The sequence below is a fragment of the Pleuronectes platessa genome, chromosome 21 (assembly GCF_947347685.1).
Source record: "Pleuronectes platessa chromosome 21, fPlePla1.1, whole genome shotgun sequence".
Taxonomy (NCBI): domain Eukaryota; kingdom Metazoa; phylum Chordata; class Actinopteri; order Pleuronectiformes; family Pleuronectidae; genus Pleuronectes; species Pleuronectes platessa.
Genome location: NC_070646.1, coordinates 10281951 through 10306588, shown reverse-complemented (window position 1 = coordinate 10306588; position 24638 = coordinate 10281951). Strand labels below are relative to the sequence as shown.

General features: G+C 44.1%; 1 protein-coding gene across 3 annotated transcripts in view; it reads right to left on the bottom strand.

Moving 5' to 3' along the window:
- Positions 1-24638, bottom strand: part of rhbdl1 (rhomboid, veinlet-like 1 (Drosophila)) — a 43580-nt gene that overhangs the window by 1669 nt on the left and 17273 nt on the right. For 2 of the 3 annotated variants that reach the window (XM_053414069.1, XM_053414071.1), the window contains exons 3-7: positions 22243-22467; positions 20947-21095; positions 20693-20805; positions 2449-2549; positions 115-175 (exon numbers count right to left, since the gene is read on the bottom strand). In XM_053414069.1, the coding sequence (XP_053270044.1) occupies positions 115-175; positions 2449-2549; positions 20693-20805; positions 20947-21095; positions 22243-22467 (649 nt within the window). The remainder of the gene's footprint in view (positions 1-114; positions 176-2448; positions 2550-20692; positions 20806-20946; positions 21096-22242; positions 22468-24638) is intronic. The other variant, XM_053414070.1, reaches the window with a different exon arrangement.

Sequence of the window (24638 nt, the reverse complement as noted above, 5' to 3'; positions counted from 1 at the left end):
AGCATGTCTGTTGATTTTTGACACTACTACGGACAGTAAATCAAACCATAGATTCATCATAAAGCAGGAAGAGGAGCACAGGGTTGGGAGAGGGAGGAAATCTGGAGAACTTACTGCAAACTAGTGCCAGGATCATGCGGAGCAGCTTGTAAGGACAGCGCATCCCGGCCCAGTTCTGCAACACAAGGCCAAAGTGTCTCGTCAGCACAAACAGCCATGACACAAACAACCATGACATGCGTGAGTATATTAAAGCAGCACGTCACTCTCCATCTGCTGGACATATATTCAGAGAGAGACACGATCCATACGCGAGAAGGGGGCTGCACTTTGGAGACGAGGTTATACACATGACTGCTCTCCACTTACTGATTCCAGCCCAGTGGCACTCTATTAATTAAGGCTATGATCATTTAACAGAAGGGGCGAATGGGCCAATAAATAGCCCTTGTGATTCTTCAGGGGCGAAAATAGCATCCTGACATAGAATAACACAGTTACTACCCAGGATGAACAATTGCACCAGTCATCTCCCTTCTTAAGTTCCTGGCTGTGGGAGTGTGACCCTGTGCCAATGTGTGTGTGAGATTGTGTGTGTGTGTAGCGTCCCCTTGAAGCAGAAAAAAGAAATAGTGGACTCAATGCAAGATGGAAAAGAAACCTATAAATAAAAACCTGCTGTGACCATACGGTTAAAACAAGCAAGAAGTGGCAGTGCTCCCTATGTCACAATATATCTACAACTAAAAGATTAATACCATGAAAAGGGACAGCATAGTGGTGCAGGGGAGGACGTGTGTGTGTGTTTGTGTGTGTGTGTGTGTGTGTGTGTGTGTGTGTGTGTGTCTGTGTGTGTGTTAGACGTGATGCTGCCGCTCTCTGATGGGAGGCTATTTTCTCCGAAGTGCCTCCAAACTCACTGGAGGAGAAGGGCAAGCTGTAACAGAGGACGGCCGATCCATTTTGTCTAGTTGCAGATCTTGTCATCACACTGCTGACATTGAAATGATGAAGGCAACTGAAATGTGTGTGTGTGTGTTTGTGTGTCTGTGTGGAAGATCAATGAGAGACTGAGAAACACCCGCTGTTTGGAACGAAAAGATCAAAAAGGAAGGGCTCCCGAAAATGACCCAAGCAAAGGACTCAGACATTTGCGTTCTCATCTTCCAGCCCATTCGAATTTTTTTCAGGGGGATGGTCTGGAGTTCAGTGCATGTCTGAAAAGTAGTAGAACTTTCTGGCAACAGCTTTGAGTGCTTGAAGACCAAAATGTCAAAAGGCGTGTGTGTGTTTGTGATGTGTTTGGGATTGGGGTATGAGCATGCAAAATTTGCACTTTGTTTAAAATGTTCATAATAAAAGAACCCTTTTAGAAGATTAGAATGATGTGGTTTGATATCACGTATTTTCTCTGGGAGGTGGGTTGAGGTCGTCCTGATTCAATTTCGCCCGGGGCGCCCCAAAGTCCCTTGAAACGCTCCTGCTCAAGATGTGTTCTGACAATGTTGCCGAAGCTGTACAACTCAGTCACGTCCACACCAGTGCTTCCAAACTTCACTGATCCTGAAAATGTCTTTTGAGTGAAAACCCGTATGATGATGGGCGTTGGCAGATGGCGAGGGAACTTACTGGGCAGAGAACGAACGAGGTTTCAATATTCCCTTACGACAACAAAAAACAAAACAAAGAAAGAGAAACTCATCAAAGTAGAACCGGGACGTGAGGCCTGAAAGAATTTCCCGAACATCAAGCGCAACAGAACAAATAGAGTCCTGTTGGCTGCTGCACATTTCCACATTCTTTACTTTGAGCCCATCAGCGCGCTTTGATTTGTATCCCCGCTGGCATCTGCCCTGGCCACAGTGAACAGCAACATTAGTTAAAGTGATTCGTCAGACGTGACAAAGCCCCGAGAGCTGAACAGAATGCGGAAGGCATTTCACATAGAGAGCTCGTGACAGACGAGGGAGTTCAATGGACACAAATAAAAACAGTCTCAATAATTAATAAGGAGTCTGAAATGCCAGTTCACATGAGATTTAGCAGGAGAACAGAAAAAGGGGTTTGGTGACGTGAGGGGCGCTGGGAGAAGGTCCTGGAGGGTTCGGCTGCTCATCGACAGCCGTGAGCAGGAGCGTCTTCACTCTGCTGATGACTCGATAAGAGGCGACTTCCTCTCCGGAGCGTTAGGAGGCGTCGAGCCGAGAGCTGCTGGGCAATGAAAATAATTTATCACTCTGATGTGATTCTGCTGCAGCTGGGAAATAAAAAACTTGAATGAGAGAAAAAACACAAACAGACGAAGAGGGAGACGTCATGGGGGGGGGGGTGGGATGTGGTCCCCGTCTCTCCTCACGCTGTGTGGACGACTCTGACATTTCATCTCCACTGAAAACAGTTTGCAGACGTAACAATGGAGGCGATGATGGTGATGATAGCGGCAGTTACCATGACGACGTTGGCCAGATGCGCTGAGCACAGAGCGTAGACCCCCCCGGAGCCCCCCACCACTGGAGCGCGCATGTCTGTGATGGACACTGTCAGTGAGCCTGCAGAGAGACAGAGGGAGAGAGAGAGAGAAACGTATTAGGATGGTTGACGTAAGAAAGAGGCAGAAGGGAGAGGAGAGGAGTGTGTGCTTGTATATGTGTGTGCGTGTGTGTGTGTGTGTGTGTGTGTGTGTTTGTTTGTTTGTTAGGAAGGGCAGCATTTTAGAGCAGAGGGGAAAAACAAAAGGCAGAATCAGATTACTCATCACGCAGCAGCACCAGTCACCTTCCTCACAGCATTCCTCCTGAAATCACAGGGGCTGTATTACATCAGCTGACCTTCACCTGCCCTTCCATTCCACACACATACACATGCACACGCACGCACACACACACACACACACACACACACACACACTAGTTTAAACAGTATTGTACAGAACTGATATATTGATTAGATAGAGAGAAAGATGGATATAAAGAAGTATTTATATATAAAGAGAGATATAGAGACGGATTGATAAATAGAAGGATAGATAGATAGATAAATAGACGGAGAGACGGATGGATAGATAGATAGATGGATAGAAAGACAGACAGACAGATAGACAGATAGACAGAGAGATAGATAGATGGATGGATGGATGGATGGATGGATGGATGGATGGATAGATAGATAGGATTGTACCGGAGCATGCTGTAATTAAAAGAGTCCATTTTAAAATAGTCCGTGATCAAAGGAAGGTCAGGCGAATCTTGCTGAAGAGGATAATTTCCAAAGTGTGCTCTAAAAGGCCTCGTGTTATATTCATGAGCAAGGTCTAATCTGGGATATGTAGATGTGGACAGAAGCCAAATGTGCTGTTCAAACAGATCATTATAATATGAAAAGTGTAGTGGTGGCCGTGGCAGTGACAAAGGAGAGAACATCATGGCAGCCATTACTGTAGACTGCAGAGATATTACATTACTCACATTTCTGCATACAATGCTCTGGTTCAGCACATTTTTGATGCCAAAACCTTTTGAATAACTTTTTCATTTGGAGCACACCGTGTTTTTAAAACTCAAGCCGGGGGTGAGGCTGCGTGGAGTTTCCTTTTAAGAACTATGCAGGCATCTGGACAGAGGGGAATCTCTTTAATCACTTTCTTTCAGATTGCATGGATTTTTTTTAGGGGGGGTGGGGCTGGGGGGGGCATTTTAACCAATCATCCAGGGAATGATTAATGAAAAAAAAAAATCTGGCGCATTTAATGGACTGATGTAAATGACTCTGCGGTAGACACAGGTTTTTAAATGGGCTCCGTCTCAGATTGGCAGTGATGGACATGTGACACCCCGGGCGAGTTAGCTCATTTTAGCAAAGAGAGAAAGTGCCTCAGCGTTCAGTGTGCTCACAATAAAGAACATGCAAACTCCACTACTGGTAATGGGAAGGGATTTAATCGACTTTTTAAAAGACCTGCATGCACCCTATAGGTGTAAGAGAGGTAGAGTTGCCCAAGCAAGGTAACAAAAGCAGAGACGTGACACAAGCATAAATAAACAAAAGGTAAAGTCTTCCAAAAGTTATTCAAGTAACATAAGAATAATGCACACATTCAAAAGGCCGTTTGAATAGCTAGCTGTATTTCGCAGCGCTGGAGTATTTAAAGGTGTGAACAGGTATGATCCCAATTGCGGTACACCCGGTGCCTCATTCGCTGCAGCGTTCAAACGGTGAAGTAGGACAGACTTCCTCTCAGGAGAGAAATCCTGAAAAGTGGTGGTTTCTGGCGAGGACGGAGTCGGCCACGGTTAATTATGCAAATGCCCTGATAAGGGAAGTTAAGAGGCCTGATAAAACAAAACAGCCTCGTTTCAATCACAGCTGGGGTTCGCCGGAGTTGTGATGTCAGATCTGTAATGCATGTTGTGACAGTCCTGGTCCTTGTGCACGTGCGCCTTGCCCAGAGTGAACATGGTCTTAAAGAACGCCTCGTCAGCCCGTGGTGGAGGCGATGATCACGGAGAGACAGATGGTAAATCGGAGCACGGTCCCGAGTCGTTCCTCTCTCCACGCTCCGACACCTATGGACTCTTCCACGTGGATTTATGGGGCATATCAAGGTTGGTGCCTCAGCTAAATATTTCGGGAGATTCACAGTGTCCCATTTTAAGCGGTTCCTCAAAATTGTAATTACACGGCGTGGCTACAGTATGGGGTCTCTGATCTCTTCAAAGTAACGGAAAAAATGAATTGGAGCAGCTTCAGCAGCATCAACATCTGAGCTCCTCTTTGAGTCCTCACAAACTTTTTCAGAGTTACTTTATATCTTCATTGCAGTACGGGAGGATAAGTTAATGAAATATTAATAGTACGATATGAGAGCTATCATCTGGGGTTTAGTCTTTTATTGGGCTTAAAGATTCAGTAAAATTAAACAATACAATTAGCAGTGTGATATAAACATAGACAAACTTTTTTCCCTCTAAGAGATAACGTCTCTCACTCCGAGTGGAATTAATGGATTAAAGCATGTGGTTAAGGTATTGAATAAAAAATTGATGTTTTGTTAATATATGATAGTTTGTAATTGACTCTAGGGCAGACACTGTGTTTACTTCATACACATTCCTTTCTTTTTAACGAACAGAGTACTTCAGAAGTCTTGGAAGTAGATGGAGCGTTATCTGCACTTTAATGTTAATTCCCTTTTAGAGAGAATTCTTTATAAATCTGTCTGCAATTAGGTGATATTTGTTCCCTTGAGACCAGTGCATATAGCTTAAAGCTTATATCAAAATAACATGGCAAATCTTCCACCAAATTGTTGACAGCAGAAATGGAGCCACATTAACATCCCTTTGGAAAAACCCTCTGGGGCAAGTACGACCAATATCCACTTTCCTTGTAGCTCCCCTTTTGGTCACCACCAACTTCTACAGAGGAATATTTGGTTGAAGTTACCTGCTCCCCAGCTTGTTGCTGAGTTTTGCTGCATTCACAGTGCTGTGTATTTTGATGTTGAGCAGTAAAACCAAAACTTCAAGCTGAGGGACACTATAAAGGAGACATTATGCTCATATTCAGGCTCTCATCTTTTATTTGATACCTACAAAACAAAACTTTCCCCCCGACTGTCCTTCGCTGCAGCTCCTCTTTTCAGCCTCTGTCTGAAACACTTGGTTTCAGCTCCTTAAGGCTGAATTATAGTCCTGCGACTGCAACCGCGGAAGGCCACGCAGCTGCATCGACGGACTCGTTTTGGTTTATACTTCTCTAACATGCTGCGCGTGTTGCAACGCAATTCACCGCCAGAACCCTAGGCGGAGTAACGTTTTTTTTCAAAGACAAAACACACAAAGAAGAAACGTCTTCTTCTTCTTCTTCGTCGACTGTTTATTTACATCGCCACTCCGGCTCCTCATAGCCTATTTCTGGCGGACAAATCGGCCAGTCAGTGACGGGTTATACAAGTGGTCATACTTTCGGATCTCTTCTGCCAAGTGCTCTTCTATTTGGTCCATATTCGTTCTTCTAAATCTTCCGTGATTTCCGCGTATTGTGGGGCATGAAACCGGAAACTAGAGTCCGGACGGGATGTAGTAAGCAGACCAATCACAAGCCTTGCGGGCTGCGTGAGGCTCGCGTCGCTTTGTCGTGTAGTTAGAAAAATTGGCGGACGCACGCAAGCCCGCAGAGGGCACGAAAGGGGCGTGTTGCGTGTCTTGCGTGCATGCGTGCATGCGTGCATGCGTGCAACCCGACTATAATTCGGCCTTTAGTCTTTCAGGCCCCCCCTCCCAATAAAGCCCGTCCTGCTCTGATCGGCGAACTGGCCCACTTTTGATTGGTCGACAGCTTCCAGCACGTGTAGGAAAGGTCGAACTCTGTTCTCGCTTTACCTGGCTCTGCTAGGGGTCGTGCCGGACAAGCTGCATTAGGCGTGCATTATGAAAATTAGCTGAAGTATCGGCCAGACTATTGAGGAGATGTTTCATGAGTTTAAGCTGCAGTGTTTTATGTGGGAGTGAGGAGCTCCCTTTACTGCCTTGCTTTTCTCACTTTGCAGATCTTTTACATATTCCACACAAGAACTGAAAAAACACAATACGCCTCCTTCAAGAATAGCGAAGTCGCCAGTTTGGTTACTAAAGTCGTCGTTAACACCGGCTCAGACAACCTCTTCGTAGGAGGCACTTGTGACACCTCCATCTGTGGGTGAGGAAGAGATGACAACTTGAGACCTCGGGCTCAGAGGAAGAGACAGGCTCCGCGGGGAGGACACAAACTGCTCTCTCCTCCTGCTCGCTCTGCTTTTGTGAGAGGCTCCAGAATACAGTATGAATATTAAACAGAGCTGTCATGTGGCCCCCCCCCCCCCCCCCCCCCCCCCCTACTCAGGGGGATTTGAGATTTAGGCTTCTCGCGCTCAGCAGTGAGGTGTGCGATTATTTCGGTGCTGAGCTGACACATTCCATCTCTCACACAGATTATTTATTGTTGCCGTCCCGAAGTCATCGTCAACATCCTCAAATCTTTTTTGTGAGCTTGCAGCATCCACAAGTTCACTGCAGTGTAGACAGTAAAAATGATGTACTTTGTTTATAGCCGTTTTCAGACATGACCTGTGGGTAAAATTCGGAGAACTTTACCCAGAGTTTGTGTTTCACACCTGCACAACACAGCGGGAGGGTCACACGTTCACAACAGGGTCAAATCCTTCACATTTTTCAGGCGAGAGGTGGAGCAGCCGGGAGCAGCAAAAAAAAAGGGCAGGAAGCCGATCACATGATCACAGGATTTTATTTACAACACACAGACACCGGTGTCGGTTCTTATCACCACAAACTCTCCTGTCATCTTCATCGGTGTCTTCTACGTGTGTGTCACTGCTTTTTCACCTGGCGATATTTATCTTCACGTAAGAGGAGTCATCACCAAGCCCCAACGAAGCACAGAGAACTCAGTCTCTCTGTCAAACCGAGCTTGCTACACTGTGACTGTTACTCCAGGCAGCCCTGAAGCTATGGGTCAATTTTGGATTTTTCAGTCTCTCTGGAATGAGGTGCAGACAAGGGATGGCGAGCTGATCCGAGGCCAGAGTTTCACGGTGCCCGAGGCTGCGACGCGGTGTAGCTGCTCGTGTGGAGGCTGCGCCACAGCACAGTCAATTTGGCAGTACAAAATATATGTCTTCAAATCACGGCTCAAACACTGACAAATAAGAAGCTTTTCACTGTATCCTATGTCAAATATTTGGGTTCACAGTCAAATGAGTCATTTAGAACGGATCAAATCTTTACGTTTATAAGATGTCTTAAAATCTGTAGATGTTTAAGCTCAAATCATAGGCAACACAGGTCTTAAGGGCGAATACATCATATCATCTTAGTCTATGGTAATTCAATGGTGTAAACAGTCCTGGAGTTTTCAAATCAAAACAGGGCCATGCAGCAGTGTTCCCAAACATCTTTGTTTTTAACGGCTCTAGAACTCTGGAGTAGTGTGGACGTTAGGTGTGTCCATAGTTTGATTCGTTGCCAACCCCGCCTATCACCCAGTGTCAGCTGGGATTGGCTGCAGCCCCCCCCCCCCCCCCCCCGTGACCCTCAAAGGATAAGTGGAATAGATAATGGAAGCATGTTTCTTGTAACCATAACTTAAACAGGTGGTGATGTATTCAGTAAAAGTAGGTTATACAAATAGCCGAAGGAGGTTTTTGAAGTCGAGGCTTAGTGAATGGATTTTAAGGGGGCAGCAAAACAAGCTGGAAACACAACATTGACTTCGCAAGGCTTATGAAGTTGGTAGGGTGAACATTCCAGCGGCTGACTAGTTATACACATTTATCTAACTGACACAAAAACATTAGCATCCATTTGTGAGATGTGCTTCGGGCGAGCCCAGAGACGGAACATCTAATAATCACTCTCTCTCAGCTCCGTTTGGTTTTCATCAACTCCTGAAGGAAATACGTGGCTCCGGCTCGTCCCTGACTTTGAGTCGTCTGGCGCTGGTCAGGTGGCCGACAGGGGAATTGATCAGAGCTTCATTAAAATCCGTGAAAGAAATGTCATCAGAATTAATAAACAACAGTGATGGCAAGGGACCTGCAGAGTCAAGGGAGGAAGCTCTGTGGATTCTAGGTGCCCATAATCATCTCAGTCATTATCGATATTCAAAGAGCCTTTAAAGCACAGATGACACACTGAAAACACATGTACTTCTGTTTTCTGACCTGTGGCCGGTGATGCTGTTGCCTTTTAGATTCGTTTCACTCTATCCGACACACACTGGCCTCAGAAGATCTATCTGTTATGCATTAAATCTTGAGGCCCTCCACGTGGATGTGCTGTGGTCAGCACTCCTGCAGTCACAGGGCTGCCTGTGTTGGCTAATAAAATGAGGAAATGCCTGATTGGATTTATTCACTGAGCTCAAATAAAGAGAGACGGACACTGATGGAAAAAGTGGGCGTATGGGTTCATGAGTAACGGTGATACAGAAGAAGCATTATACGGTTCATCTTTCACGCAATTAGTATTACAGGGTTTTCACCGTGTGTTTGTCTTTTTTTCGTTTTTTAATTTAATCTGCCATTTAATTAGAAGAGAACCAGAGCTGTAGTTTCTGTTAAATTAACTCTAGAGCTGTTGGTGCCTTTCGCTTTAATTATTTTTCATTCGCACTTAAAAAGACATTTAGTCTTACAAATAAATCTGGACATCGGTCCTCGCTGTGGTTTGTGGTTCACTTTGTTAACCCTTGTTCACCATCAGATGCACAGTGTGAATAACAATACATGTTTTGTTTGGTTGTTGGTCGATTTTATTGCCCATGTTTGTTTTGTGGCTCTGTAGAGATTACACAAATGAGATTACAGGATTTTTAAAACGATTTTTGTTAACAAATAACCAGATAAATGGATTCAATGATTATTTTACAATCAAAATAAAGTAATTGAAAATTAATAAACTAAATCAATTTTACCGCAAAAAAACTAATAAATGGCAATAGCATTATGTATCAGTAAGGGGGGGGGGGTATGATTTGATTTTGGGAAGCAGCTACTTTGGTTTTGTTATATGAACAGACACAGTTCAGAGGTGAGCGGAGAAAGAAGGGAAATGTCAGAGTGACTCAATAAGAGGCAGACCATCTGTCACATGGTCTTTTGTCTACTTTATAGTCTATTTGAAAAGCTCATATCTTCAAATGTCATTTAATAGTGTGGCGCCCGCCTCAAAGCCTCATTTCAACTATAATAGTGCTGTCAGACTGGAGGGGTCCATTTAAAGAGGAGATAGACAGCTCTGTGTCATCCAGACAGAAAGAGAGAAGGTGAGTATCACCTTCTGCCGCCAAGGCTTTCCTTCAAGTGACTCACAATCAGTCCACATCCGATCTAGCATCTTCATCCATCTCCTCGTGCCCCGGTAGATTGTGGGTGATGGAAACCATCACATGACGTGAAGGGGAAGACGGAGTCTGCAAAGTTGTACTTATCAGCGGTGTCAAGCTGTGGAGGAGCATCCCAAGCTGTCAGCATCCTCAAAGCGACAAAACGCTCCTCCTGCGCATCAGTCGACAAACACAGATTCAAAGTGGAAACACAACATGAATCAGGACCTCTCTCGTCTACATATAAAAAAATGAATAAAAACAGAGAGGAAATGAACATGATTCCAGTGCGTTTGAAGCTCTGCTCGGCTCTGGAAGAAGGGATATACAATCATTCATCTGTTTCACAGTGTGCCAGCATGGCCACTGTAAACACATCGTGCCCTTGGTTTCCTTAGAGACTGATTCTGTTTATATAACAGTTTTCTCTCATGTCCAAATTTGCCACATGGGGGAAATATGATAATATTTATGTTCCCCAAGAGCCCAGGGGGCATCTCGAAAAATCAATAAGCTCCATAAGTCACATCCTCCGAGCTGCTGAGAGGAAGCTACCTGGCACAGCACCACCAATCAGAGGGGGGGGATAATGATATCTGAGCATATGCCTCCAATGAAGGAAAGCACGCCTCCAGTGAGAGTGCATTGTTTATTCCAGAAGATGAGCTCCGACACGACCAAATCATTTCTTGGCATGAACAAAGCGGGTTATCACTCACGACTGCTTTTCAGTGAACAAGCACAATCGCTGACCTTGGACAGAAATGACTCCCCCTCTTCTAACGGCCTGATGAAAAAGGGCCGGAAATCACTTCCTGCGCTCAAGGTTATAAATCCACAGTGATGGCCGCGGCGGGCGTGATGTGCTCCTTCATCGCGGAACTAACAACCGAGCGGAATATCAACGGGGCAGAGAAATGGCCTCTTCAGAAAGTGTTGTTGTCCTGCATTGGTTTTACATCGGCGATGCAAAATGGAAACACAGTGAGCTCGCTTCGCACAAATGGGCCCCACAATGAGGCTGCAATTTCATATTCATTCATCCTTGGAGTTGCTATCAGCCGGGCTGCAGGGGGGCAGTTTTTAGAGGAAGTGGGCTTAGTATCACCCAGGAAGAGTTGACTGTGGGTTGAGACAGGGGGGGGGGGGGAATTACCATAATCACACTGGCGGGCTCTGCAACACACCAAGGTCACCCTGCTTCCTCAGCACTCAGTTCAGCTCTGCGCCGGGGGAGTACATCAGAAACATCGAACCAGACGCTTCGGCACTGTACGCACCACAAATGTTGATACCGGTGAAGCGGTCCGACTGAAAACAAAGAAACACGACCTTGTGTACCGTCAGCGCGGCTCGGTCACTCCACCGAAGGGCCTTCAAAGAAACATCGAGCAGGAAATAATTGGTATTCAGCCGACGACAGCAAAACAAAGACGACTCCGCGAAACCTCACCGGGTTCACCTCGAGCCAATCAAATCAGTGTGTTGTTAAACGTCTCCACACCGGCGCTTGAAGTGACTCAGAGCCAGAGGCCCAGTCACGTCCCCTGAGGCGCTGAGAGTGATGAATCCAGCGCCTCTGTCTTTCTGACACTTCTCTCTCTTGTCCTGCCCTTCTCTCGTCTCTTTATCTCCATCGCTGCCTCATTAAGCGAGTGTGGTTGCTGATGTCGCTGATGCAGAGGGAAGGTGTGGCAGCGTCACTTTATCTGATTCTACCGGAAAAGGAAAAATCTGATGACAGTCGGTTTGAGAAACCGTCTTTACTATCGCTGTGAGAAATCCTTTTCTATTTTTGTGCACCCATTTCAGTAGTGTGGCAAGGTGATGCAAGAAAGTTGTTGGTTTGAATCCCAGTTGGTCCCCGGGTCTTTCTGTTTGCATGTCCCCTCCCCCCTGTGTTTGTGTGACTTTTCTCTGGCTTCCTCCCACAGTCCAAAGATTTGCAGCGTAGTTTTATTTGAGATTCTACATTGGTCTGAATGTGGGTGTGAACGGTTGTTAGTCTTTGTGTGTCGGCCCTGCGATACGCTGGCGACCTGTCCAGGGTGTGCCCCGCCTCTCGCCCAATGTCGACCGGGATTGGCTCCAGCTCTGCCTGACCTTTAAAGCAGTACAGATGATGGATGGAGGGATATTTCGGTCCTGCGTTGCAGTAAATCCCTAACCCTGTTGGTGGGTAGTCAAATCAATAGTGTATATAAATGCATTGATAGTGTATAAAGCTGTATTGATTTAGTATTGAAGTAGAGGTCTCTCGATCAAAACAAAAACAAAAGACCTATGGTTGGAGGACGTTGTGAAGCAGCGTGGGATCATGGGAGTTGCAGTCTTCACCACCACTTCTGATGAAAATACCCGACGCGAACAAAAGGCAACGAATAATCGTGATCAGTGGAGGAAAACGGATAAAGGATAAATTAACTACTCTGCATGATGAAATTGTCATTTTTAATCAACAAATAAGAGTGAATTAAAACTAGAAAGTTGATCTGTAACTAGATATATTTCACCATTAGAAGCAGTAAAACCCTTGTTAGTTTATTTCAATTACTCAATTGAATTTATGAAGTGAAGACTCAGTCTCTAAACTGCACTCCTAAGGGATTTCAGTACGATAGTTACAAAAGCTTGAGCGTCTCCGCCAAACAGCAAATATCAGCAAAATGGATGATGGACAAAGTAAGTGTTGCCGAAGCACTCAGTCCCTCTATTCATTGACAGCGGATGTAATCATATTTCCTCGGCCTAATTACACAATGCCCTTAAAAAATCTGTTACATAACAGAAGTAATAATAACACACAGGCCCAAATCAGCCTGGAGTCCGCGCAGTCATTCAGAAACTAAACACGCTTCGTTTATTTATGCTGAAACAATCATCAGGCTGAATTAGGAGCGACTACAAAGTGAGTCTCATGACCTCGGCAGGAACACGACGCTGCCTCCGTCCCTCCCGGTATCACAACCACATTAATCTACTCCCGAAGAATTAAACATTACATGCAACTTGGCGAGGAGCTGCAGAGTAATGACAACATCCACTGGCTGGTAACAATGAGGTCACACTGACATGCAGTCATTCATCACATCTTCATTACCGGTTTCCCAACGGGCCCACAAATGACATCAGGCCACACGTCTCCTCCTCGTTTTGACGGAGAGCCCCGGTAAGTGGGCACATGGCTGTAATAATGCTTCTGTTATTATCTGTTAACAAGGATCCTTCTCTTCCTCCTCGTCCTCATGTATGATTCACATCACGCGCTCCACAGGTGCTGAAGCAGCAGCAGCCTCTTGTGGTTTCTTCCCACGCTGCTGAGGAGCATCACCAGGTAAAATGTTCAATTCGTGTTGATTTCAGTTTTGAAAATCAAGGAAACTTTGTGAAGGCAATAAGACAGTATCCTAGGCAGCAGGTGTGCTTTATATCTACAGCTAGGTTTACTTTATATTTTTTTTACTGAGTTGTATTTACCTGCTTTGGATGAAGAGGGTCTACCAATTTTAATATGACAAGTGAAATTTAAGAGAATATAGGAATATATACTAAATCAGATTCGTTTTATTCATCATCAGCCTGACTGACATGAGCCTTTCCCAAACAGAAGTGTCTTTTTCTGTTTCCCTCTATAGATGGAAATTAAAAAAAATATTTAAAAAAATTAGGAAAAACTTATTTTTATTTCCTTAATTCAGGTTCTATAGATTTGTTATCTTAGATCATGAGAAATAAGTTGAGAAAACAAATGAAACATAAATAAGAAACGGTATCCCCTTTTTCAAAACTGTCATTCATCCATAGATGGTGAAGGAAGAAGTATTCAGAAAGTACACTGTAAATATACCCTGGTACAGTTTTTCACTGTTTAACTAGAATGTGCTGATATGTTATCAAAAATCACATTAGTGAAAGTGGAGGTTTCGCCGCAGGCAGGGTTTTAAGAGCGAGCGGAGTATGACGAGCCTGAAATCTCATCAACACACTGATGGTGTCTCTGAGTTGAACAGGACAGAGTGAATCAGCAGACTCAGGCTGGCTGTCGTGAGGCTGCTGGAGGATGTGGACCGTCTCAAACGTAAGGTGTAAGAGACATACAGCCCGAGGCTCACACTGAGCTACGAGGGGAAACATGGTGTTCTGGCAAAGCGCTGCTGTCCTGAAGCACGTGGAGGAGCTGAATGAGTTGTTGGCCAGAGGGAAGCAAAACCCTCTGGGGGAGAAAGAAGATTAAAAGAAAGAATCCCTGTCGCTACCTCTTCAATGCGGAGCTGGGCTACAACAGTCGAACATGACTCAACATTTTACAATCGCCTCGTCAACATAGTCTGAAATTCCGACTGATGCTGTTTCTTCTTATGCAATGCGAAACTCGAGTAGAGCTCTTCAGGAGCAACGGAATCACAGAGGATTACTGAGTGGATGCAAAACGAGGAGGGACGCGGTCCAGGGTCGGGCTGAACAGCACCGTTGCACAGTTGGAGTATAATTACAGATTGTTCCTTCTGTCAGCACACATCCAAGGACAAAATGTGCAGTGTCATCGATTTTTTTCACTGTGCAATTGGAGCGTTGCAATCGAGTGAAGATCCGGCTGTATGCAAGATTTACAGATGCATATACAACACAATCTGACTCACCCAGATTCGCGCCTTAAATTAATGTTTCATTCATTTCGCAAAACATTTTCAAGCTAATGGCTGCAGATATTCATGTTTTTGTGTAGATCAGAATAAATCACAGTATTTGAGGCAAAGTCAAAAACAACAGATGTCTCTTGGCTCTGAGTGTAAGTCCTGCGGTGCAGAAACTCTTGCAAGTGCGTTTGAGTGACAAACACAATACCCGCAACACTCGGTAAATGCACCCACTGAATGCAGCAGTAATCTGAAAGCTCTGCTGCCCTACAAAAATAACAAGCAACACGCGTGCAAGAGCCGATAACAAGAGGCGACATGATTGAACTCACGAGCTAGAAAAGAAGACACTGCATGAATATAAACAGGAGACAGCCATGGGCAACAAAATGGAGAGGGAGGTAAAATCGAGGGGTTTACAAAGACTGAAGGAAAACTGGCAAAAGGTAAAGTGTGAGGCAGGAAAACACAACGTAGGAGCAGAGTCTGTGTGTACACTCACACATACATATTTACTGTATCTCCACAGAAAAGACCCCCGACAGCCACTTCTCAAAATTCTCTTTTCTGGATTTCTGTAAAATCAGAACAAAAAGCCTACAGGAGAAACAAAGGTTGTTATATTCAACAGTTGAAAACCTCGAACTTGAGACCGTCCCACGCAGCCTCCTCCAAAGACTCCGGAGACCCAGAGAATCACACACACAGAGTCCCGGTGCATTTCCCGACCCGCTGTCTAATGGACCACTCTCCAACAGATCACAACATTTGTGCCAGCGGAGCTCCAATTCCAACTCCATCAACAGGAATCGGGAGGTGAAATGATTGTGCCGCTAACAGTCGTTCATCATCGTGTGTCTGTCGGACAGCTCGGCTGTTCCTCGCCCTTCAGGAGGAGTTCGGCTGGTTTCTGTGCTTCTTCTCCTCATTTGTCAGACCGAGGAGCTGGAACTCAGAGGTCTGCTGAGTGTCGAGTCCAAGAATCGTGATCAGTGTGCGAACTGTAGCAGGGGAGCTCGGGGAGTTTACTTTTGTTACAAACACAACATTTATAGCCCTCTTGATTTAGCTTTTGCTTATTATTATTTCTACTAATGAGAATATGGATAATAAGACGAAGAAGAGTGGTTGTTGCTGGGCAGCTTTCAGCACCACAGAGGAGAGGGGAGCAGCAAAAGGAGCCAGAAGGATATTTGTTTTCATCTGTTTGTTTGTGGGTTAGTTAGCAGCCTTACACAAACACTACAGAGAAAAGTTGATCCTGAACCTAGGTGGAAGGATGTGTGTTTATACACCTTATTACTTAGAGTTTTTGCTCCTGTCTATTAGTGCAATGCCCTTGACATGCAACACAATGATTTCTCATTTTGGGATCAATAAAGTACATCTATCTATCTATCTATCTATCCATCTATCCATCTATCTATCTATCTATCTATCTATCTATCCATCTATCTAACTTTGCGAGATTGTGTTTTTGTTGCTATCACGAGTTCCCCACTGAATAATTCATGGGTCTTAATTAAATAAATCTGGCATATGTAGGGGCCGTAATATGAGTGTGAGCAATTTGGTGAGGCTTAATTGAACTTAAAGGGCCTTGGTGGAGGTATGTGCTCCTCTGAGTGCTATTCTAGTTAGTTAATTTAATTGTTTGCAGGATTACACAAAAGCTACAATACCAATTTCCACCAAACTTGGCGGATGGATGAGGCCCGAGCCTGGGAAGAACCAATTACATTTTGGAGCATTTTGCATTTCAAGTGGCCGCTCCAGGAAATCTGTTTTTACGACAAATACAATATTTAGCTTATCAGAATGCTTCCTGTTTTATTTTATATTTCTACTGTAGGTACCAAACAATCATGTGGCCTTGGTGGATGTATGAGCTCTGAGCGCCTAGTTCTAGTATAAGTATTAACAATAGGGCACTTGATTACTGATAGAGAGAAAGATAGGGCACTTTAACAATCCACCCTGGAATCAGTGCACCTTTGTCCAGTTAACAATTCGATTTTCCAGTGAATAATGTCTTTCATGAATGAATCATACATACTGGATCCATGATGAAGAAAAATAGAAATAGAAAAAGAAAAAAAACAACCACAGGAGCTCGTGTGTTTATTGAGTCGAGCGCAGATCCCTGTAGTTCGAACCCCGATCGTGACGATGATTGAGTTTATGCAGATCAAGTCATTTTGAAAGTTAAAATATTAATTGTAACTCATGCGGCTGCAGCTTCGGCTTGTGCTGAAGAAATTCAATTTTTCATCACTGCAATGTAACTCAATCACAGGAGCCCTAGTGAACGCAGTTTGACTCCGGGCTCTGAGTGTCAGCGTGTACGATCTCCGCTCCTCTCCTCCTTTTTTCAACTCGGGCTGGAGCTTAAATCTCCAAACAACATCTCAAACTGCACTCACGCTAATTCCCCAGAGAGCGACCCTTGCGTTACTCTGCCACTTTTCCCTCCTCTAAGCCCCGCGCTCGCCCGCTTGCACTTTCTCGACCAAGGCTGCTAAAATAAATCAAAGCTACAGTAATTCATGAGTGTTAACAGAGTGTGTGCATGTGAGCGTGGGTCTGACTTTCACAGAGCACGAGCAGCTTTAACTCCATTTTACAGCTGTATGTGCAGAGAGAGAGAGAGAAGAGGAAGAGAAATGAGATTTTGTAGTCACATCAGATCAGGGCACGTAAAATGAATATATGCAACTCAATGTGAATTATTGCTCTCAACAGTATTCAAATAATGGTTAGCGAGGTATTTATGAGACTCCAGACAGAAATGGTTCAGAGTGAAGATGAGAGGGGGGGAAGAGCTTGATGCGGTTGTGCTGATATAACCTCTGCAAATTACACATTATCAGCAAAAACTGCAGTAAGAAACCTCATCCGGCAACCAGCACGGATTTACAAATCACCAATCTCCAAACTGGCTTGGAGGAGGATGGAAGTTAATGAGGTTTCATGTCAACAAAGATTTGAAATCTGCGGCCAAACCTCTGGACACCGCGACTCACTCCGCTGCATTTGGCCTCCTCTTTTTTTTTTTTTTTTTTTTAAATATAGTGAGTCACGTTAATCAAAGTGATCAAACAGGCCTCATGTGGATGCTGACTCGAGGACAAACATCCTCAGTCTCCCTAGACCTGCGTTTGCCGAACCTAAACTAATTGTTGTTGTTTTTTGCAGCAGATGTGAGACGAGGAACACCTTGAACTTAATAAATGATGAAGGTAGCGACAACACAGAAATCAAAGCGCTTTCCACACTAATAAACCCTGAAAACAGTAATAAAAGGGAAAAAAAAACATCAAACTAGGTCAGTGCAGATATACTGCAGACCTGCAATAACACAAACAATGGGTTCAACCGCGAGTTGACAGCCTCTTACGTCTACTTCAGTGTTTTAAAAAGGGAAACGGTAGTGCATAATGCAGAGCACATCATGTCTCTTCACATACACATACATTCTACTTCAATCAGGTCATTTTATCACCACATTTTTGTGTATAAGTAATCCTAGTACCTCTTCCTCCACTGTCATTTTCACATAGAATATAGATTTTTTTTTGGTACTGTTGCCTTATGGTTTGATCTGAGTCGCGTCATTGACCTGACAGGTAACTCATCTTTTGATCAGTTTATGTGACCGTCTTCCTGCTTTATCAGCATCACAAGGACGTAAAATATGTAAAATACACACATTACTGTGCCTTGTAGTTTGTTTGACACCAAACAGAACAGGTTAACATTGTCTATCTCACCACTGTAGGTTCATGTTGTTTTCATATGTGTGCTTCAGCAACAATAGCAAGCAACAGGGCAGAGGATGAACTGGCAGAAACAAAATGTCCAACAGTTTGAAAGAGAAACTCTTCTCGAACAGGATGAATGGATCTCAGAGAACAAAGAAGTAAAAATTCAGTTTCAGTGTCAAAATGAAGTGATATTTGGTATTGTATCCTTGGGTCTCTTGAAAGGTGCTATACAAATTCAGATTATTATATTTCTGCTTTTGTATGATGCTTTTTCTCTTTTCGCAAATAGAAATAAACAAAATACACCTCAATGTGTATCCTAAAGAATGGGCACAGAACATCATCCACACATTTGATAAAAAGGGAAATGTTAACAAAAGGTGAATGACATCCATCACATAATGTTGCTGGGAAGTTCTCTAATCGATTTAAACCACACAGATTGTCCTCCACTTTGTTCCAGAACATTTCCATGAATGGTAGAAGAATATACAATCCCCTCCATCCAGAGAGATGCAGAGTCAGTGAGATGAGACTGTGTTGTGTGAACCAGCAGCATGTTTTCCTCTCGATCTGGAGAAAGACAAGCTGCAGGACCACATGGAGCCAAAGTAACACTCTGCTGAGGAAAGATGGTGGGAGAGCGCAGTGTGAAGATGCAGCGACAGAATGAAAGAGGAACTGGAGAAGGACAGACACGGGATGAGCAGGGAGAGAGAAAACCCTTTTAAAAAACAATGTAAAATGGCGGAGATGAGGAATGCTTTCAGCTGGAGGGTGAGGACAATGAACAAGAAAGAAAAGACTTCAAGAAAGAACACAGGAAAAAACAGAGAGGGAGGCATCCCAGTTGGAAAAATGAAACATGGAAAAAGAAAGAGAAACCTTCAATGAAGAGCTTAGGGTACAACACATAAAGAACAGCTTTTGATGCTGTAAATGAAGATATGATTGACGGCAGGGAGTCCTTCAGGATATTAGGAGGAGATGGCATTGATGAGGAAGGCCTGCATTCAAGAAAGGCCTTCAGAGGAGGAGAGATGTATTCTAGCTGGAACGAGCGAATAGAAGAAAGGTCTTTGTTGTAGAGATGTGTCCCCCTGACACTGAAAAAGACGCCGTGTGAGAAGAGGACGTGATTTGAGATGGAAAAGACGCAGATGAGAAAATTCTTCATGGAAGAAGAGTCAGAGTTTCAGAGGACGAGGGAGGCTCTGAGCACCGACATGATGACGCAGAAGAAAAAATGCATCAGTGAAAGAAGAAATGCCAACGGCGGCAACTCTCAGATGAATCAAAAGGGCCATTACGACCAGGACTGTCAACATGTCCGACAATTCATCTTTCAGCTTCACATTAGTGTGGGCGTGGGAGCACGGCCACGTAAACATCAAAGATGGATCAAGCAGCGGACTCGGAAATCTCTCTAATCAGGCATTCAAAGCATCCATCCAATCTGTCTCTGCCTGTCTGCCGGTCTGCCTCCAGAACTGTTCATCTCATCTGTTTCTCCCTCGTCATGTGCATTGTTAAGGGTCCACGGGTGCAGTATTGAACTGGGTGTGATTCAGACACGGGTCAGGCCGAGCAAACAGCCCATTTCAGACGGGTTCAAAAGAGGCACTGCACTGGTTAACCTAAATATACATTCAAATGTATTGCTCATTGACGATTATTTATTCTCGTTGCAATCCCACCTGGCTTTTTAAAGCAAATGGGAAGCGGCACTTTGGTTGTATTATACATGTCACGCCCAAAACCCACCCATGATTCATTAAGAGAAAAAGAGCGACCCTTCAGGACCAAGCGTTCTCTGCAGCAACGTATTTTTCTGCTGTTAAACTAGCGTGAGTGGATTTGTACACATCTTGAATTCACTGGCTCTGTGCGCTTTAGATCATGTGCTTAGTTGTGTTAAATAGAGACCACACATTTTCTTACAGAGACATGTTAAAATGACATGGGAGTATAGGATATGGATGACATCAATGCAAACTCTTTTCTGATTGGTTCCCATCAACAGCTGAAAATGAAAATCGGAGATGCAGCTTTTGTAAAGTACACCCCATAGTTGTGGAACAGACGGCCACTAGATATCACAGCAGCTGGTTCAGTGAATGTTTATCTGCACTTGCCCGTAACAATCTGTTCTCTTCTTATTTGAATGTTATGATTTAGTATCTATATTGTATGTAAAGCACTTTGAGCTGCATTTCTTGTAGGAAAGGTGCTATGCAAATACAGTTTGCATAGCACAAGTTTACAAGCTTGTGTAAAAGCACTTCCTGGTCACCCCTATGTCATCAAATCTTGCGGCACCTTTGACCCTGCTGCACACCACAGCACTTCATGGTGCCACGCCCCCCACACGGCTTTACATTGTAAGACACTTATTTTTGAAAAGACACTCACCGGCCAGCACTCCTGCCATGTAGAGCAGACTTATTCGTAAGATGCCGTGGACCATCTCTAGAGGCACGCCGATCATCAGCTGCAGTAGAGCGTTGAAGCCCAGCTGCTCCAAACTGAGGAGGGAGAGCACAGGCACAAGACAAGCTTCAAACCACGGCGGGAGATTCTCCTTCCCTCTAACGCAGAACCATTAGAGTCTAATGGTCCTGCGTCATCGACAGGAGCCAAGAGAGATGTGAGGTGCTGGTACGTACCCGACGTGCATGAACATGTAGCTGAAGAAGCGCCACACTTGTGCACGGTGGCCGGGATGGTAGACCAGGGGGCTCTTCATGAAGTCGGGCTGATAGGTCTGGAGCACCCACTTGTTCAGCATGATGCCGTAGCACATGAACACAATAATCTACAACAGGGACACAGGAATGACACCAAACTGTCAGTTCTTGCTGACATGCCCAGTACACACTCTCTCTCTCTCTCTGCACACTGCTTATTTAAGACACTTGACGTTTTCTTTTCCCTTTTTATTCCTCGCATTCCTCGGCTGATGCTTATAAGACTCGTGGAGACAATTAATGCCCTCGTTCAATTCCACTAATTTCTTTTCATGGAATAATGACTCATTGTGGCTGTGAATTAAAATGAATGTGAACCGTTATTATCTCATCCTCATTGTCATTACAGACCATTCAGTGCCATTTGGAGACATTACAAGAGCATCTGGCTTCCTCTCCTGAGAATTATGAGGATTTCAGGGGAAACCATGAAGTTTTGTTGAGAAACTGTTATTTTCTTTTGCAGCTTAATCTCAAACCATTCAACCCCCGACCTCGAGGGCTTCTCTGTTAGTGGTTTTCTAACATAATAGCTCAATTAATGGCACTGTGGTGGCCAGGGCGCTTACTGACCTGGTTTCCAAGTTCCAAACTTGGTGTCTAGGCTTTAAGCTCGGAGGAACGGCATTAAATGCAGCCGCTAAGCCCCCGACTCCCAAACGAGTTACCAGCTCATATCGAGCTCCCAGTTAAATGCGTATGATCAAAGAGAGAAAATCTTTTCAGAGGGTCTGAGGCAAACGACTCAGGCAGCAGAGCAGCTTAAAGTCAGGGTTGTGGGTTAGTAGCCTGACTCTTATAAGGTAAAATATTGAAGAACAATAATGTTTTAAACACACCTCAAATACGTTGGGGTGCATTAGAAGAATTGTCAATCAGAGAAGATACCTCAGTATCCTCTTGTAAAAACACACATTTATAAAATGGCATTTTTTTGTCCATTATAATGATATATACTAATATACAAATATTTGTCTTGCAAAAACTTGTTTAAATGAAAATAACTCTCAGCATTTATTTTAGTTTTTTTTGTCTGTGTGAAGCAAACCTATTTGGCACCTGTAATCCAGATTTTTGAAAAGCGCTACATAAAGATGAAGATTATTATCAATATCATTATTACTTATATTATTCATGCCACTGTATGATTGGCTCAAGATCTATGTTATGTTCCACTGAACTCTAAGACAGGCCCCCGTGGAGTTTTCCTCTAACCTGGACTATGGTGACGATGGCGATGAAGATGGGCGGCGGACACAGGCGGTTCTGGTGGAAGTACCAGCGCCGGTCCGTCTCGCAGGGCAGGATCTCGTAGGCCACATAGCGCACAAAGCGCTTGTACAGACCCAGCCCCGTCTCGTCCAGCAGGATCTCCCTCTGCAGCGTGCGGCGGCCATTGGCGATGGCTCGTCGGAAACTGCTGGAGCGCTTGCTGCTCATCTGTAGAGAGGATGAAAAAAGCAGTTAAACGAAATGTCTTAACAACTGCTAACATTATAAAGTAACTCAGAGAGAAATGATGAGCATCCTTCTCCACATTCGACTTCCAATAGCTGGAAGTACGTCTACTTGCTGAGAGATGGATGAGGAGATTGATTCCACTCAGTTCTGTGAGATAAGAGACCCGTTCTTCAGCTGACAGACTCGTTTGTGGTGACTTTAAGAAATTAACGGACAGCTTCATATTCATTTAATGTTTTTTTTTTTTTTTTCCTGCTTGATGACTCAATCTCTCATTTGCAATAAACTGGTCATGGTTGGCCATGTGAGTGTTACTCTCGGGACGCGCCACTCCCGGACAAACACATCCAATCACAGCCACAACTTTCTTCACGCTAGTGAAAGAAGGAGATCTTCTTTTCATATAATCTGAGGGAAGCTCATCAGTGTGACTAATCATCCTAGATGGGGATGAGCCGACATTTGTAAAGCAGTGATTTCACGAGGGATAGCACATGGACAGTTTATACAAGTCCTGCTTCGATCATCAGGCCAGAGGGGGACGGCACTCCCATCTCCTTTTAAGGACTTTTTCTGTCTTGATGTTGTTCAGAGGTTTCAGTGGAGTAAAATACACCATGTCTGTTATATTTATCTTTAGTCAGTATGTGCGTTTTCATACGTGTAATAATCCTCACGTCTGTTTAAATCTTATTTATCTATTTATTAATATTATTTATTCAATGTGTGTAAATTCATTCTTTTAAGTGCCATATCTGTTTGTAACTAATTACTGTTTTTTTATTTCTTTGGATGGGTTTTATACCTACTTAGGAAACCATAGCATTAACTATTATGTTTGTGAGCTGGATGCAATGTGAGTTCGTTCCACCAGCACTTTGTGTTCGGTGCGATTGACAACAAAGTGAATCTGGAGATTTGTCACCTTTCCAACCAAATAATTCATGGATCTTGATAAAAAATAAAAAGTGGAATATTTCGGGGACCTTTATCTATGCTTGTGCAATTTGTTGCAGCTCGTTTGATTTAAGGGGACTGTTAGGCCTTGGAGGAGGAGTATGCGCTCTACTGAGTGCCAGTGGTTTTGCATGTGTTGATTAGATGGACTCCCTTACACAAGGCGAAATCAAGCTAATGAGTGAGACACAAAAACGATTGCTCAGCATCTTAAAACAGCTCAAACTCTTGTTAAACACTTCGTCAGTCTCTTTAGCACCATCTGTGTGACACAGACATAAAAGAGAGACACTAGAACTGAAAGAACTGCACTGTGGTGAAAAATGCCTTCCTTATGAGTGGCAGATGAAGATTTGATTTTAAACAAAGCAGAATTTAAGTGGTAAGAACAGCACTTTATAAATCTGCAACAGATGTCAATTTTAGTCAACTGCTGCTAGAAATACACTTTATTAATTTTTTTATGCAGCAGTGGTTGAACAGCTCCCTATGTCTCTCAATGGATATACGGTAAAGATGGAGGGATGTGACATATCACAACAAGGTGATGGCTTTTTGCTGCTTGACAGAACGGAAGCTGAATATTGAGCCAAGGAATAATAATGTTACAGTGGTTTTTTGATTAAGATGAAATGTAAGTGTGATAGCTGCAGGGCTGATTGCAGCTCAGACATCATTACAAACGGGGCGTGTGGAACCATTCCGTGGAGAGAAAGTGTGCAAATGGTCGAATCTCTGTTTAAATATATAGCTCGTGATGGCCAATAAAAGTGCTTAACAGTGCAGTCACACATTCATACAGTGCATCAATGTGCAGCACTTGCTCTATCACACATCACTCACACACACAGCCGTCAGAGGTAATTTGGGGTCCAGCTGCTTGCCCAAGGACACTTTGGCACGTGGAATGGAGGAGCCGGGAATACAAACCACCAACCTCTCGGTTAGTGGATGAACCCTCTCTCCCTCCTGAGTCACAGCCGCACCATCTCGGATGTGTGCTTGAAGCCCCATGCACAAACATTATACCCCCCGCCCCCTAAGGTAGAAGCTTCATCTTTTGCATCGTGCCAAACACAAACTGCACAAGTTAGTCAGAAAGTAAAAAAACATTGTCGTGTATTCGTTAGAGTAAAACATGTTAGCATGTGCTTAAAACATAATGACAGGCTTACATTTATGATGCCTGCCCT